Below are 16,744 nucleotides of genomic sequence, written 5' to 3' on the forward strand. Positions count from 1 at the left end.
CTAATTTCTTTATATTCTTTTTAGTACTGGGTGTCCATAGTGTTGCTGCGTACTCCAGTTTTGGTCTTATTAGTGTAACTAATATTTTTTTAATCATTTCCTCATCCAAGTAGTCAAATGCCACTTTCATTGACCTTAATAGGTTGAAGGTTTCTCCGACTATTTTATTAATATGTTTGTCCAGTGTCATGTCTTTGCTGATTATTACTCCAAGATCTCTTTCCGAGTTCACTTTTTTAACTTCACCAATTTTATAATTTCTTGATATTCTATTTTTACTTTTTCCAAACTCTATTATACTACACTTCTTGATATTGAAGTTCACTTCCCACTTTTGAGTCCATTTCCAGATTTTGTCCAGCTCTAACTGTAATGATTCACAATCCTCTTCTTACTTTCTTTAGTATTTTTGCGTCATCTGCGAAGAAATTCATATAACACTCTACTCCTTTATCCATGTCATTTATATATATGGGAAACATGATTGGAGCCACTACTGAACCTTGCGGGACACCACTTATCATTTCTTCTCAGTTTGAGTATTTGTCTCTATTTACTATCCTCATTTATCTTCCAGTCAGGAAGTCTTCCATCCATTCCAATAATTTTCCTCTGATGCCACCTATTGATTCTTTTTTTCTTATTAGTTTCCTGTGTGGTACCTTATCAAATGCTTTTTGTAGGTCTAGAAAGGAACAGTCCGCCCATCCATCCCTTGTATTATTTCTATTAGTCTCGAATAGAAGCAGATCAGGTTTGTTGTACATGATCTTCCGTGTCTAAATCCAAATTGATTTGGATTCAGTATAGTTCTTTCTTCCAGATGTTTAACCCATGTACTTTTGATAACTTGTTCACATATTTTTGCTACTGTGCTTGTTAGAGAGACCTGTCTGTAGTTGGTTGGATCTTCTTTGCTTCCTCCTTTATAGATTGGTACAATATTTGTATTTTTCCAGTCCTGTGGTACCCTTCTTTCTTTCAGAATGTATGTATGTATGTATATTTCTGTTGGTAGTGTTTTATTAAACAGTTATCATGTTGAATATTTAGTCATCTTATCAGGTCAGATAACTAAAGGTTCTTTGATTTTCAGTATTCAACTGATTTTGATGATGAAAAAAGGCAGAGTGTCTGCTTAGCACAGAAGGACTTCAAAGCAGGGGAGCAGTTTACAATATTTTATGGACAAAGATCAAATTTTGAGCTGTTCATTCACAATGGATTTGTATACGCAGGTGAGAAAACACTTTTTTTTTCAAGAGAGGGAGAGAGAGGGGGGGGAGGGGAGAAGCCCTTAGTATATAGATTGATTAATGGTGTAACGGGTGGTATTCTTAAAAAAATCTTTCCTCATATAGATCCTGGGAAGGGAAAGATTTATATAAGGATTTTTTTTTTTTTTTTTTCTGACCGGAACTCTGCAGTGCCGCATATGCTGACACCAGTCCATGGGCACACCTAAAGACTTTTCGACTATTGTCTCTATTGTATAAGTGTGGGACTGTTTCTGTCAACTAGCTCATAGTTTTGGTAGGAGGGGAGAAATTGCTACTTGTCAATTCTCCTTATATGAAAATGTGGAAGAATATTAATGATTGTTGCCTTGAACTACAATGAATGGATCAATTCATTCCAGAAGTCAACAGTGATGTTACTCACACCTGACAGATACAAATAAAATAAAACACCCTTTTGTAAAAATGAATCACCAAATCCAAATTGTAGCCCTCACAAAGGATTACAAAGGCGGAGCATGCCGACAGGAGACCTTTTGATCCATATCTAGGTCGGATGCGAAAAAAAAATCATATTAATAATACATACATACATATACCAAGGCTTTTTCCCCCTTCCAAGGGAGGTAGCCAAAAAGGGAAAGGCATAAAAACACTCCCACCCATTTCATCCCTAAATACACTCCACACCCCTCCCACCCTCCCTCTCATCTGAGCACCTCCTGGATGACGGGTCATCTCTGCACCCTGCCCACCGCCCTGGGTCAGAAGCAGTGTCGCAAGACACAGCACATCCACAGCAAGGCCGCTTCATTTAATCGGCGACCCCCCCTCTCCGTCCCCCCTTGCATATAAGGAGAGGACGGGGAGAAATCCCTTCGGGCTGCGTCAAAATTAACTCACACATACTACCCCCCCCCACCCCCCCGCCCATTCCTCCTCATGCAATCACAACATCATCCATATACAACCATTCTCCACTCACCTCTGTCTTCCGTCCTCTCCCTTCCTTCCTCAACAGACATTCCCCTCTTCCCCAAAGCCCCCCTCACCCCATCCATCCACCTCATCCTAGGACATCCCCTCATGTTCACTCCCTCCACATCTGCCTTCCATACCTCTTTTACTAGTCTTTCTTCACTCATTCTTTCCATGTGTCCAAACCATCCTAATATTCTTTCATCAACCCTATCTCCCAAATCCCTTTTCACCCCTGTTCTCCTCCTCACCTCCTCATTTCTCACTCTATCCTAGTAACCCCCACCATACTTCTCAGACACCTCATCTCAAACACATTCAAACTCCTTCTCTCTTCTTCTCTTATGTTCCACGTTTCTGCCCCATACAGTGCTGTTGGCACAATCACTCCTTCATACAGTCTCCTCTTCGCATCCATTCCCAAATGTCTATTCCTCATTACACTCTTTAATCCACCAAGACATTTACTCGCTTCTCTCAATCTACATTCTACCTCCACCTTCACTCCACCTTTTCCTGTTACACTTGCACCCAAGTATCTAAAACTATCCACTTCCTCCAGTCGCTCTCCCTTAATGTTCACTTCCAGTCTACTGCCACTTTCACCCCTTGTACATCTCATCACCTTACTTTTACCCACATTTATCTTTAGCTTTCTTCTATCACATACTCTCCCAAACTCTGCCACCAGCTTCCTCAATCCCTCCTCTGACCCTGCCACAAGTGCAGTGTCGTCCACAAACAACAGCTGGCTCACCTCCCACTTTTCTCTATTTTCTTTAACCATCTCCAATCCCTGACCCACTACCCTAGCATTCACCTCTCGCACCACCCCATCCATGTATAAGTTGAACAGCCAGGGTGACATAACGCATCCTTGACGAAGTCCCACCTTTACTTCAAACCACTCACTCTCTCCATTTCTAATCCTGACACAAGCTCTACTACTCTCATAAAAACTCTTGACAGCTCCCAAAAGCTTTCCTCCTATCCCATAAATCTGCATAACCTCCCACAGTGCCTTTCTGTCTACCCTATCATAAGCCTTTTCCAGATCCATAAAAGCCCAAAAAACATCCTTCCCCTTTCCTATAGCTTTCTCACATATCTGTCTTACCACAAAAATCTGATCTACACAACCGCTACCTGTCCTAAAACCACACTGTTCCTCACCAATTACTCCTTCTGTTCCTCTCCTAATCCTCTCAATTAAGATCCTCCCATAAGCCTTCCCTACTACACTTAACAGGCTAATCCCTCTGAAACTACTACATTCACACTTGTCCCCTTTTCCCTTGTAAAGAGGAACTATACAGGCACTTCTCCAGTCCTCCGGTACTCTACCCTCTCTCCAGCAAACATTAAATAACCTCACCAACCAGTCCACCATCACTGAACCTCCCTTTTTCAGACATTCTGCATGGCATCCATCCAGACCAGGTGCCTTACCTGCTTTCATCATCTTTACAACTGCCTTCACCTCATCCTTCCCTATTTCTCCTCCATTCTCCTCACTCATCACTCTCATTTTCTTCGCATTTCCCACTGCAGCTATCTTTCCTTCCCTATCCTCCTTCACATTTAGCAACTCCCTAAAATATTCTGCCCATCTTCCCCTTACTGCCATCTCTTCCATTATCATCTCTCCATCTGTACCTTTTACCTTTTCTTCCCTACTTGATTCGCCTCCTCTTCCTCTCTTAATTTCTTTCCAAAACATCTTTTTATTACTTTCAAAATTTTCTGTCATACTCCTACCCCATTTCACATCTGCTCTCCTCTTTGCCTCCTTTACCTTTTGCTTTACTTCTCTTTTCTTTTCTTTGTACGTCTCATATGACTCCCCCGTCCTCTTTTGTAACCAATCTGTGAATGCTCGCTTCTTCTCTTCTACAACCTTCTTTGTTTCCTCATCCCACCATTCACTACCCGTTCTTCTATTTCCCCCTGTCCTTTTTGTTCCACACACCATCCTTGCACACTTTAAGACTCCCTCCTTGAACCATCCCCATTCCTCCTCCACACCCATCTCTGCTCCATCCTTTACTCCCTCCCACTCCTCCTTCAGCTTCTTTTCGTACTCCTTCTCCTTTTCCTTTTCATTCAAGGAGTTCACTCTAACAACCTCCCTACCTTTTGTCCCTTTCCTCTTTCTCAATCTATCCTCCACTCTCAGCTTACTTTCCACCAAAAAATGATCTGATATTCCCCCACCCTCTCCCCTTAGCACATGTACATCCTTAACTCGTCCTATCATAATCCTATTTACCACTACATAATCCATTAGCGCTCTATCTACCACCCTTCCCTCCACCACCCTCTCCCATGTGTACTTATGCTTGACTTTCTTCCGAAACACTGTATTTGCTATCATCAACTCTCTTTCTAGACACATTTCCACCATCAACTCTCCACTACGATTCTTTCCTGGAACTCCACACTTCCCAACCACTTCATCGATTGGACCATTTCTCACCCTAGCATTAAGGTCTCCCAGTACTATTACATTGACATTTCTTCCTAAACCCTCTATGCACTCATTTAACCCCTTCCATACGGTGCCGCACACGTAGGCGTCATGGGGAGCGAGTGTATTCGCGAGGCTGCCATATCGGCGTCTTGATTATATTTATTGTAGTCGCCCCTCCATAATGACATTCTTTCTAATTCTTTTGTAATCGCATTTTCTATGGTTATCAAAATTCACGGGTGAAGAGAGAACGATCGATATAAGCGGTGACTATATTTTATGATGCGAGTATTATTACGACACGTCGTACGGCTGGCAGTGGCTGCTGCCACTGAGATCTAAGTCCATGACGCCTACGTGTGCGGCACCGTATGGAAGGGGTTAAATCTATCCAAAAGGCCTCCCTTTCTTCTACACTCTTCTCACTGCCAGGCCCATATGCACTTACAAAGACCCACATCTCCTTTCCCAGTTTCACCTTCATCCACATTATCCTTGAGGAAACCTCCTTCCACTCCTCTACCTGTTTACCTAACTCCTCACTTATTAATAATAAAATAATAAATAAAAACTATGATAATGTAAATAACAAATAAAATACATAAATAGATGCATAGGTATAGTTAAATAATAAACAAACAGGTAAATAGTAAATAATAATAAATTGACATATAACTAATAATAAATGAAAATCAGATAGACAAATGATAACAAAACAAAAACAAATAATATAAGAAATCATAATCATTACAGCATCTTACTTAGGTATTTATCTAAATGATTCTTAAAGCTTCGAACTGAACTACATTGCACTACCTGTGCAGGAAGTTTATTCCATTCATTAACTACACGGTTGGCAAAGTTGTTTCTACCTACTTCCAAATTGAATCTATTTCCGGACAGTTCTAGACCATTGTTTCTTGTCTGATTCTCATTCAATGTAAAAATTTGGTCACTTTTGATGTTGTCAATTCCCTTTAGAATTTTAAAGACCTGTATCAAGTCACCTCTGAGTCTACGTTTTTTTAGGGAAAACAGATTCATATGTTTTAGTCGATTTTCATATGATTTATTTTTGATATTTGGAATCAGTTTTGTGGCTCGCCGTTGTACTTTTTCCAGTCTGTCAATGTCTTTAATGAGATTCGGTGACCATACGGAAACAGCATATTCCAAATGTGGACAAACTAACGATTTATATAGCTTGTTAATGAGTGATGGACTTTTAATATCAAAAGATCGTGCAATCAGTCCTAGAATCTTATCTGCTTTCTCAGAGGCTGAAATACACTGCTTGGATGATTTGAGGTCGTTACTGATTATTACGCCGAGATCTTTTTCACTATCCACTTTTGTTAACGAATTTCCAAATAACTTGTAATCGTACCTACTGTTATTTTTACCTATGTGCATTACCTTGCATTTACTTGTGTTAAATTTCATTAGCCACTTTTCAGACCATTGCTGTAATTGATCTAAATCTTCTTGAATATCTAATTGGTTTGAGTGATCATTTGCCACTCCGCACAGTTTTGTATCATCAGCAAATTTGGAAACAGTAGATTTTAGTCCATGGTCTATATCATTTATATATACTATGAATAGAAGTGGCCCAAGAACGGAACCCTGAGGAACTCCACTTGCAACACTTTTCCATCCAGAAGTTTTTCCATTTAAAACAACTCTCTGTTTTCAACCCTTCAACCAATTACTAGTCCAACCTAATAGGCTACCACTTATTCCATGCAAAGCTAATTTAGTAAGTAGTCTTTCGTGTGGGACGGTATCAAAAGCTTTTGCAAAGTCTAGATATACTAAATCTATATTGTTTCTTTTGTCATAATTCGAGATAACTGTGTTGTAGAATTCAAGTAAGTTAGTCACGCAAGAATGTTTCCGTCTGAAACCATGCTGGCTATCATTTATCAAACGGTTACTTTCTAAATGATGTTCGATAGCATCTCTGATGATAGTTTCCATTATTTTTCCTACAATTGAAGTCAAACTTATAGGCCTATAGTTATTTGGTTTCTTTTTGTCACCTTTTTTGAATATGGGAGTAATGTTAGTGAGCTTCCATTCTCTTGGGATATCTCCGGATATGATGGATTTCTTGAAAATAGTTTCTAATGGAACAACAATCTCATTTTTCATTTCCTGTAAGATTCTTGGATGCCAACCGTCAGGCACTGGTGTTTTATTAACTTTGAGTTTGTCTATACACCTTTTAATTTTTTCTTTTGTTATATTTACCATAGTGAGTAAGTTTACCCCAGACTTTTCACAGGTTTCAGTTTGGAATTCACCTTGAGGTGTTTCATTTACGAATACAGAGCTAAAATAATTGTTTAAGATATTACACATTCCTTCATTTGAATATTCAAGTTGACCGTCAGCAGATAATAGTGGACCAATGTGATTCCTAACAACCTTTTTATCTCTAATGTAACATTTGCTACTTCTATGACTTTCATCCCACATATGAACCTGACACCAACAGAAAGGAATTATAAAAATCAACCACAAGCAATTTATAAAAACCACCCTTTACTACACCTTCACAGTATGGTTCCCAGCAATTGGCAAAATAAACACAAACAATTTACAAACTTTACAGAATGGAGCTCTAAGAGTAATAACAGGGTGCATCAAAACAACCTCTATTGGACACATCCATACAGAAACCACATGGAAAGGACAGAAACAGTTCTATGCCAGAACCCTAAACACCACACACCCTTCACACTACATTTCACAAGCACCACTAACAGAATGCAACAAAAAACTACACCTGAGGCATAGTACACAAATATGTAGAACAACCAACCATCTGTACAGCACAAAACATCCACACTAAAATCCATACACACTCAGATTACAAAGGATTACAAAGGCTGAGCATGCCAACAGGAGACCTTTTGGTCCATAACTAGGTCAGATGCAGGAAAAAAAATTGTAATAATGATACCGTATATACTCGTCTATAGGTCGAAATCTTAAGGAATTTTTTTTAGGCCAAAACCTAGAGGTCGACCTATACTCAAGTAATAATCTTGTTAGGTTGAAATCCAGACATGACAAGAAAGGCTAGGAAGAAGTCTTACCTTTTCTTTAGGTTCAGAAATCAAAATATTTACCTACTAGTCACTACCAATAAACAATGGGGACATAAAATACACGGTACGTACCAAAACATGTGAAATTCCTTCTAGATATGGTAACCCCATACTGTGGTTTTACCTGTTTGTTAAAATTCTTAGCACAGGCGAGCTTATTATATCATGTATACTATTATAGTACCCATAGTTTAAAAAATAATAAAATGCTGTGATATTCTCAAATTTAGGTATTTTTTTAGTTTCGACTATGGGCGCAATATAGCAATAGAAAATCAATTATTAATTTTGTAAATTAAAATGTATCAATGTAATATGCAATTTTGTGGGCGGAAGTGAAAATAAAAAATACCTTGCTACAAGCAAATATGCTAATGAATGAAGTTGGTAGCATAGGATCGGGACGCCATCTTGTTGTCTGTCAATTGACGGCCTCGGTACTTCCGACAGTACCTTGTCAGGTACATTTTCTTGAAGGAATGTTATGGAGCGGAGATACATGCATTCCTTCAAGCTGCAAGAACTTTGTATACCCCGCAAGCTGAGAGAGTGGTTGAAAAGCCCGCCAACTTCTCTCCCGACGACGACAACGAGGACGAGCCGGATGACATTTAATTTGCAGGTAATGATTTATTAAACACAGGTTAGGTTAGGTTAGTTTAGGTTAGACGAATTTATCATCCTTTCATTTCTTCGATGTCGGCATCTATCATAACAAACATGGCGTACCATTCGTCCGACACGACTTCGTTACTTATGAAATCTGTTTTAGCACCTTTTTTTTTTTTTTCCGCTCGCAAAATTGCATATTACGTTGATACATTATAATTTACAAAATTTATAATTAATTTTTATTGCTATATTGCGCCCATGGTTGAAACTAAAAATTTACCCAAATTTAGCTTTCTATATGATATATATTATTGTTACCCTTACCAAAACAATGCATGGATCTCACCATCACGAAAACAAACTGTTCAGTATTGCCAACTTGTTACTGTTACAGTGACACATGGTATAATCCTAAATATTTTAACTAAAATCCACCAAAATTGTTTTCCTTGCTGTCGTCACCTTCACCACCAAACAGCTCCTCCCACTCACTTCTGTGTAGAGTATCGTCATATGGATCAACTTCATCAGCCATAGGAACATCAACATTATCTTCCTCCTCCACATTATCATTAGCCAGATCATCCGCACAGTTGAGATTACAAGACTACTCTGAGACACTGTTGGTTAAAATTGTTTCTAACAAAACATGCCTAGCCAGTTTATTCAGTATACCGTACATTACTTGGTAATCTGTTCAAGTTTTTCACTCTGCTAAAATGGCAACTTCAGTGAAACTTATTAAATATTAAAGTCCGTGAACTTGAAAAAAACATAAACCAAAATACATCAGAGTTAATGAAGTGAAAAAACCATAATAATCAATTGCTATACCAGGCAAGCCATGCCACTTCAAAGCATTAAGACAGTGGAATGCCCACAGCACCAAAACAAAAACAAGCCACTCGACCTGTACATGAGGTATATGGAAAATTCCAGATTTTTTGGCCAAAAATGGGGGGGTCGACCTTTACACGAGATTGACCTATAGACGAGTATATACGGTAAATGAAAAATAAAATAAATAAGATAGATAAAAATTATACATACATATACCAAGGCTTTTCCCCCCTTACAAGGGAGGTAGCCAAAAAGAAAAAGGCATAAAATCATTCCCACCCATTCCATCCCTAAATACACTCCACTCCCCTCCCCTCCATAAAAATTATAGTAATATAAATAATAATAATAAATCACTTCAAGACAGACTGCCAAACTCAATACTCCAACAACAACCCCTAGAAATAAGCCCCACAGAAAAGACTTTCCCACAAGAGATAAGAACCACAACTGTGCACCTGTGTTCAGGACACCATCCAACATTAAAGCAGTACCAACACAGAATAGGCTTGGCCACAGATCCAAACTGCCCCAGGTGCAACCACCACACAAAAGAGACAGAACACCTTATATTACAATGCCCCTTACTAACAATCTTCAGATAACAACACACCTTCCCTGAGCAACTTATGGTCCCACCCGGAGGCTGTTGCTGGTTACCTAAAGTACACTGGTCTTCTGTAAGAGAGACTAGTGGCAAAAAACTAACTGACACTGAGTGGAAACCTGTAGTTCCAAAGTAGCCAGCAACAGTTCTCAGGGTCTCTCATAGAGTGCTCTGGGAAGAAAATTTGGACTGTTGTCTTTGTTGTGTTAATGTGAAGCTGAATTTGAGAGAGACCTTGGGCCTGGTATAGAGACTAGATGTAAGGTTGCATCTTCAGATGAAGGTGAAGGTGTGGATGGGTTTTGAAAATGGACACAGAGAAATATTTTCTCTGACATCCATCTTGCAGGATCACCATTTGCAGGCATTCATCATTGATCCCACTGAATAGTTATTTACACATAACAACAATTCCATTACTTACAGATAATGAGAATAACCACCTGAGTATTAAGTTAGGAGTGAGCAAGAGTGACCCTCTCCATGATGAGAAAAACCAGCTTCTTCAGTCCTTGGGCCTCCCTTCATCAGGGACCTTCCATTTGGTCAGAGGTCTTCATCCTATCACACGAGGACTCCTTGCTTTCACCAGAGTATTTTGTATGGATAAAGGTAAGCATTTGCCAGGAGCATAGTAAGGAGCCCCTGTTGATCAGTCAATTGTAGCTACAAATACCAACCCAAACCACTCAGCAGTGGTCTTCATACCCTCTCTAATTTCTTTTGTGAGAAATATTGGAAGGTAATGTTTTGTAAGTGCTGATAGGAGGGAGAGAAGGGGAAGGGGAGCAGTCAATGGTTGTTTTCTCTTCTTACATGAAAAACAGTGGAAAAAAATGTATAGAAGTTGATAGATTGTAGACATAATCTGAAGCCTGCCCACTTTGTCCAGCCTTTCTCTTTTAAGAATTACTTCCAACTCACTGCCACCCTCACCCTTTGTACATCACACCACCTTACTTTTACCCACATTTACTTGTATATTTATTTTGTATACAAATATGGATACAGCAAGTCCTTGTTATACGGTATACATGCGTTCCTGAAAACCTTACTGCAAATTGAAATTACCATATACCGAACCCGTTATATCATGTAATAATAGGATATGGCAGATGTACCTTCTCCCTGCTCTTTCCTCTTCAAAACACGAGCAGATATCTGTGATTTTTTCTTACCGTAAATAGAATCGAGGGTAGTAATTACCAAATACCGTAACTGTGAATGTACTGGATAAAGAATTACCGTATAAAAAGGACTCACTGTATCAGCCAGCCATTCTATTACCCCAGGTCTCTCTTGTAGGAGACTCATTGCTTTTGAATAAAGAGGTTCTCATCATAAACCAAGGACTCCTTCCCCCTTACAAGGGAGTTAGCCAAAGTCAAAAGGCATAATGCCACTTCCACCCATTTCATCCCCACCCACTCCACCCATTCACCATCCCTCCCTCCTTCCCTCTTTTCTTGGCTCCTGGATGACAGGTCATCCCTGCATCTCACCCATTGCCCTGGGTGAGAAGCAATGCAGCAGGACACAGCAAGACCACTTCATTTAATCGGCGGCCCCCCCCTCTCCATCCCCTCATGCAGAAGAAGAGATGGGGAGAAATCCCTTCAGGTTGAATCAAAATATCATTCACACATAACCACTCCCTAACTCTCCCATCCGCCACCCAATCCTTTCCATGCATCAAAGCATCATCCATACACAACAATTTTCCACTTGCCCCTATCTTCTGTCTTCTCCCTTCCTTCCTCAACAGACATCCCCCCTCTTCCTGAATGCCCCTTCCTCATTCACCCCCCTCCTGTTCACTCCATCCACCTCTGCTTTCCACATTTCTTTTACTAATGTTTCTTCACCCATTCTTTCCATGTGTCCAAACCATCCCAGTACTCTTTCATCAACCCTATCTCCCAACTCCTTTTTTACCCCCACTCTCCTCATTTCTCACTTTATCCAGCCTAGTTAACCCCTAACATACTTCTTGGACATTTCATCTCAAACACATTAAAACTCTTCCTCTTTTATGTTCCATGTTTCTGCCCCATACAGTGCCGTCAGCACAATCATTCCTTCATACAATCTCCTCATAGCATCCATTCCCAAATTTCTATTTCTCATTACATTCTACCTCTGCTTCCACCCCTTCCTTTCCCGCCACATGCACCTCCAAGAATCTAAAGCTATCCACTTCCTCCAGTCTTTCTCCCTTCATGCTCACTTCCAATTTGCTGCCATCCTCTCCCCCTGTACATCTCATCACATTACTTTTACCCACATTTACCTCCAACTTCCTCCTCTTGCACACCTTCCTAAACTCTGTCACTAACTTTCTTAATCCCTCCTCTGATCCTGGTACAAGTGCAGTGTCATCAGCAAACAACAACTGGCTTATCTCCCATTTTTCTCTGTTTTCTTTAATCATCTCCAATTCCCTGCCCATTACCCTTACATTTACCTTCTGCATCACCCCATCCATGTACAAATTGAACCGCCATGGCAACATGACACATCCCTGCAAAGTCCTACCTTCACCTCAAACCACTCACTCCCCCATTTCTAATTCTAACATAGGCCCTACTACTGTCTTAAAAACTCTTGACTGCTCTCAGCAGCTTTCCTCCTTTCCCATATATCTGCAAAACCTCCCACAGTAACTCGCAGTGAATTCAAATAAATACAGGTTTGAGTTTACTGATTGTCAGCTAATCAATCAATTAAGCAATTGTTGCCTCAAGTTTCGTTAAATAGAAAATCTGAAAGAAAAAAAAAAATGGTGGCTGGCACTGTTTTTATCTAAGTGGCTTTGGTACTCTTTCACCAGTTCATAGTGGTAGGGAGAGGAAAGCAGTTGCTGGCTGTTAGCTTTCCACATGTGAAAAAATTCAAGAAATACAGTTGAAGTTGATAAAGTGATACCTTGTTCCTTGTCTGTAGACTGAGTGTCAGCCACTCAGGGGTGCACCTTGTGATTAAGGTGAGGGGGTTGATGGGTTTTTAAAATAGGCAGCTTCCCTGTCCATCTTGCAGGACCACCATATGCAGGTACCTGTCATTGGTCCATTGTCAGCCAGAATAAAGCAGAAAGTATGATATCATATTGAAGGAGTTAAGATTGATTGTTGTACCAAGTGATTCATCATAACTTACTCTCTTGTCTTCTTTGGTCAACCAGATTCCCTCCAGAAGTGGGTGAAGGATGGCTCTAAGGCTCAGGGACTCCTTCATGAGGACTGTGATGTAGGCACAACTATCCAGGACAAAACATGGGCTTTTCTGAGCACACGGGTGGCCCTCCTTACCCGTGCCTACCCAACGACACTAGAGGTAGGCTTCAAGGGGCTTTATGGTTTCTATATTCATGGAAATGAATGATGTGTGTCTATGCAATAGCAGATTCCAGCTTGTGTACAAACTGATAATTGCAAGTAATCACTCCCTTGCATAGTATTCAGTACAAAATTTTTTGGTTATAACATTTGCTTCTGTTCTTGGGGACACAATGACCAATTAGTAAAGAGGGTGACTTGGAGTAGGAGAGGATCACACTCTCATGGGGTTGGACTTCTACTTACCAAAGACTGAGACATTATTGACTCTCTAATATAACCCAGTTAGATAGACACATTCCCACACAAAGGATTACAAAGGCGGAGCATGCTGACAGGAGACCTTTTGGTCCATATCTAGGTCGGATGCAAAAAAAAAAATCATAATAATAAAACAATAAATAAATAAAAACTATAATAATGTAAATAACAAATAAAATACATAAATAAATGCATAGGTATAGTTAAATAATAAACAAACAGGTAAATAGTAAATAACAATAAATTGACATATAACTAATAATAAATGAAAATCAGACAGACAAATGATAACAAAACAAAAACAAATAATATAAGATAAATTATAATCATTACAGCATCTTATTTAGGTATTTATCTAAATGATTCTTGAAGCTTCGAACTGAACTACATTGCACTACCTGTGCAGGAAGTTTATTCCATTCATTAACTACACGGTTGGCAAAGTTGTTTCTACCTACTTCCAAATTGAATCTATTTCCGGACAGTTTGAGACCATTGTTTCTTGTCTGATTCTCATTCAATGTGAAAATTTTGTCACTTGATGTTGTCAATTCCCTTTAAAATCTTAAAGACCTGTATCAAGTCACCTCTGAGTCTACGCTTTTTTAGGGAAAACAGATTCATGTGTTTTAGTCGATTTTCGTATGATTTATTTTTGATATTTGGAATCAGTTTTGTGGCTCGCCGTTGTACTTTTTCCAGTCTGTCAATGTCTTTAATGAGATTCGGTGACCATACGGAAACAGCATATTCCAAATGTGGACGAACTAACGATTTATATAGCTTGTTAATGAGTGATGGACTTTTAAAATCAAAAGATCGCGCAATCAGTCCCAGAATCTCATTTGCTTTCTCAGAGGCTGAAATACACTGCTTGGATGATTTGAGGTCGTTACTGATAATTACGCCGAGATCTTTTTCACTATCCACTTTTGTTAACGAATTTCCAAATAACTTGTAATAGTACTTACTGTTATTTTTACCTTTGTGCATTACCTTGCATTTACTTGTGTTAAATTTCATTAGCCACTTTTCAGACCATTGCTGTAATTGAGCTAAATCTTCTTGAATAACTAATTGGTTTGAGTGATCATTTGCCACTCCGCACAGTTTTGTATCATCAGCAAATTTGGAAACAGTAGATTTTAGTCCATGGTCTATATCATTTATATATACTATGAATAGAAGTGGCCCAAGAACGGAACCCTGAGGAACTCCACTTGCAACACTTTTCCATCCAGAAGTTTTTCCATTTAAAACAACTCTGTTTTCGACCATTCAACCAATTACTAGTCCAACCTAATAGGCTACCACTTATTCCATGCAAAGCTAATTTAGTAAGTAGTCTTTCGTGTGGGACGGTATCAAAAGCTTTTGCAAAGTCTAGATATATTAAATCTATATTGTTTCTTTTGTCATAATTCGAGATAACTGTGTTGTAGAATTCGAGTAAGTTAGTCACGCAAGAACGTTTCCGTCTGAAACCATGCTGGCTATCATTTATCAAACGGTTACTTTCTAAATGATGTTCGATAGCATCTCTAATGATAGTTTCCATTATTTTTGCTACGATTGAAGTCAAACTTATAGGCCTATAGTTATTTGGTTTCTTTTTGTCACCTTTTTTGAATATGGGAGTAATGTTAGCGAGCTTCCATTCTCTTGGGACATCTCCGGATATGATGGATTTCTTGAAAATAGTTTCTAATGGAACAACAATCTCATTTTTCATTTCCTTTAAGATTCTTGGATGCCAACCGTCAGGCCCTGGTGTTTTATCAACTTTGAGTTTGTCTATACACCTTTTAATTTTTTCTTTTGTTATATTTACCGTAGTGAGTAAGTTTACCCCAGACTTTTCACAGGTTTCAGTTTGGAATTCATTTTGAGGTGTTTCGTTTACGAATACCGAGCTAAAATAATTGTTTAAGATATTACACATTCCTTCATTTGAATATTCAAGCTGACCGTCAGCAGATAATAGTGGACCAATGTGATTCCTAACAACCTTTTTATCTCTAATGTAACTATAGAATTCTTTGGGATTCTCTCTGGATTTATCAGCTATGTTCATTTTGTATTGTCGTTTTCTTTTTCTTATTGTCTTTTTTAAATCTCTCTGTATTGATACATAACTTTCATAGTCATTAGATGCACCCGAGCACTTATATTTCTTATAAGCCTGTCTCTTTTTAGCTATACTTTTTTCAGTTTCTTTGTCAAGCCACTTTAGGCGAGCCTGATTTGGGGGACGTCTGTCCTTAAAAGGAATGTAAGTTTGAATCATCTTAGTGAGCGTATTTTGAAATATTTCCCACATCTGATCTACAGGTCTTTCGTTTAATTTTGCCTCCCAATCTGTAAGCTGAAGCTCCTGACGTAGTCCTATGAACTGAGCTTGACTGAAATCGGGTATTTTAGAAACACAAATATCTATTCTAAAATTGTTTAGGAGTTTGAATCTAACTAAGTTGTGATCGCTATTTGCAACAGATTCACCGATTCTACATCAGTTACCATGCTTTCGCGGCTAGTGATCAAAAGATCGAGTAAGTTTCCATATCTTGTGGGCTCTTTTATATGCTGAATTAAGTAATTGTCACCAAGAAAATCAATCAAGCGACTACCTATATGGCCATGTTCAAGGGTCATCCAATCAATGTCAGTAAAATTGAAATCACCCATTATCAATAAATCCCGGTTGCAGAAACTAGACAGTTCTTGAAATAACAGTTTGTCGTCTGCTAATGATAATGTCTTTGGCCTATATATTACACCTATATTCATTTTTTGTCCATTTGTTTGGGTTAACTCAACCCACAAACTATCATATGCATCCTGTTTCTTTTTTTCTAAAACACAAGCATGAACATTGTTTTTAACGTACAATAGAACACCCCCAGCTTTCTTGTGGTTTCTATCTTGATGAAAGTGTTTAAATCCCGCAATATTAAATTCAGCTTCGAACTCTGTACCATTTAACCATGTCTCAGTTATTCCTATCATATAGAGATTTTCGCTTTTGACATACGCCTGTATTTCTTGAAATTTGTTCCTAATACTATGAGCATTAAAGTACAGACGCTCCTCAACTTACGTTTTAGTTACGTTCCGAACGGCCGAACGCAAGTTGAAAATGAACGTAAGTTGTTACTGTACTATACATCCATAAATTCTATTACCGTATCTTACAAAACACCCCTAAATCATTAATTATACACATAACATTGTAAAATAATAACATTAATTTCAAATAAATTAAATTCAAGCAACATAAATTGAGATGG

At 38.8% G+C, this 16,744-nt stretch overlaps 1 protein-coding gene across 2 annotated transcripts in view; it reads left to right on the forward strand.

Annotated features, from left to right (window-relative positions):
- The window catches only part of LOC143040772 (actin-histidine N-methyltransferase-like), a 62,278-nt gene that overhangs the window by 34,787 nt on the left and 10,747 nt on the right, over positions 1–16,744 (forward strand). For both annotated transcript variants that reach the window (XM_076212206.1, XM_076212210.1), the window contains exons 9-11: positions 1,097–1,238; positions 10,288–10,473; positions 13,043–13,194. In XM_076212206.1, coding sequence (XP_076068321.1) covers positions 1,097–1,238; positions 10,288–10,473; positions 13,043–13,194 — 480 coding nt within the window. The remainder of the gene's footprint in view (positions 1–1,096; positions 1,239–10,287; positions 10,474–13,042; positions 13,195–16,744) is intronic.

This window comes from Oratosquilla oratoria, chromosome 2 (assembly GCF_046742065.1).
Source record: "Oratosquilla oratoria isolate Oo_2021 chromosome 2, ASM4674206v1, whole genome shotgun sequence".
Lineage (NCBI taxonomy): Eukaryota > Metazoa > Arthropoda > Malacostraca > Stomatopoda > Squillidae > Oratosquilla > Oratosquilla oratoria.